The sequence below is a fragment of the Cynara cardunculus genome, assembly GCF_001531365.2.
Source record: "Cynara cardunculus var. scolymus isolate 2C chromosome LG 2, CcrdV1, whole genome shotgun sequence".
In the NCBI taxonomy this organism is placed as follows: Eukaryota; Viridiplantae; Streptophyta; class Magnoliopsida; order Asterales; family Asteraceae; genus Cynara; species Cynara cardunculus.
In genome coordinates, this window is record NC_037529.1 from 10576413 (window position 1) to 10577969 (window position 1557).

A 1557-nucleotide genomic window follows, 5' to 3' on the forward strand; every position below is an offset into this window, starting at 1 on the left:
TACGCNCTTTGTTGAACGTTGGTAAATGTTGTTTCAGAACATACTTATTTGATTGTCATGTATAGGTTTGCTTTTTTCACTCTATTACGCCCTTTATATTGGCTGGACTAAACCAGTTTAAAAAAAGGACCGGCCTTTTAAAAATGACCTCGGTCGGGGGCTGGAGCCGCTCCCCTGATGAGCTCTCGGCAGAGCGAAACCAGGTCAGATCCGGTGGAAATATGTTGGTGGAGCCTGAATCAAGTGTCCTGGAAAATTGGTATCAGAGCTTCGGTGACGGTTCTTGTGACGATCGGGCGGTATGGGACGTCCGAAAGGCACACTGTGACTCCGCCCTGTGTGGTTTTCAGGAGTATCACAGTAAAAAAGGGCCAACTTGCACCCATCCAGAAGGTTGACGTAAGCGTGATAAGACAATACCATGACGTAAGCGCTTAAGTATTCGGGAGAGCGACAGGTGGTGGTGGGCCAGCGGGCATTTTCTTTATAAGGCGTGCCTGAACTACTCATTACCATATCACAATCCTTCTCTCTATTTTTAGAAAGGGGGAGGGCTGGACTAAACCAGTTTAAAAAAAGGACCGGCCTTTTCAAAATGACCTCGGTCAGGAGCTGGAGCCGCTCCCCTGATGAGCTCTCGGCAGAGCGAAACCAGGTCAGATCCGGTGGAAATATGTTGGTGGAGCCTGAATCAAGTGTCCAGGAAAATTAGGGCTGGACTAAACCAGTTTAAAAAAAGGACCGGCCTTTTAAAAATGACCTCGGTCGGGGGCTGGAGCCGCTCCCCAGATGAGCTCTCGGCAGAGTGAAACCAGGTCAGATCCGGTGGAAATATGTTGGTGGAGCCTGAATCAAGTGTCCAGGAAAATTGGTGTCAGAGCTTCGGTGACGGTTCTTGTGACGATCGGGCGGTATGGGACGTCCGAAAGGCGCCCTGTGACTCCGCCCTGTGTGGTTTTCAGGAGTATCACAGTAAAAAAGGGCCAACTTTCACCCATCCAGAAGGTTGACGTAAGCGTGATAAGACAATACCATGACGTAAGCGCTTACGTATTCGGGAGAGCGACAGGTGGTGGTGGGCCAGCGGGCATTTTCTTTGTAAGGTGTGCCTGAACTACTTGTTACCATATCACAATCCTTCTTCTCTCTATTTTTAGAAACAGGTTATGAACTAAGTTGGGGCAACTTCTGGAGTTGTCCTGATTTGTTTTGGACGGCTAAAAAGCCCGGTCCGGTCTTGCTAATCGTAAAAGATAGCATTTTTTAAGTAAATATATATCTAAAAATAGATAAAATACTTTTTAATTTGTGATTTTTCTGTTTTAACATGAAATTAAAACAATGCATCGCAAGAAGTAATGAGCTTCTTTTTCATTTTAGAAAGAGACTTTCTATTTTTATCAAGGGCATCTTAATATTTTTTATACCTTTTTTATTTGTAGCTTTGTATTGACAAAGATAATATTTGCAGAGATCTCCTTCTTGAGGCATATCTATGCGTATTTGAAGATTAATTCTTCTTTCTTCAGCTTTTTCAAGAAGTCCGGAGAGCTTCTG

The 1557-nt window shown here is 44.5% G+C and overlaps 1 protein-coding gene across 1 annotated transcript; it reads left to right on the forward strand.

Annotated features, from left to right (window-relative positions):
* The first annotated feature begins 595 nt into the window (after positions 1–595).
* Positions 596–1550, forward strand: LOC112505895. The gene is made up of 4 exons (XM_025109936.1): positions 596–700; positions 813–836; positions 892–1103; positions 1472–1550. Exons 1-4 carry the CDS (start codon positions 596–598, stop codon positions 1512–1514), a joined length of 384 nt encoding a protein of 127 aa, XP_024965704.1. The 3' UTR covers positions 1515–1550.
* Positions 1551–1557: the final 7 nt, after the last annotated feature.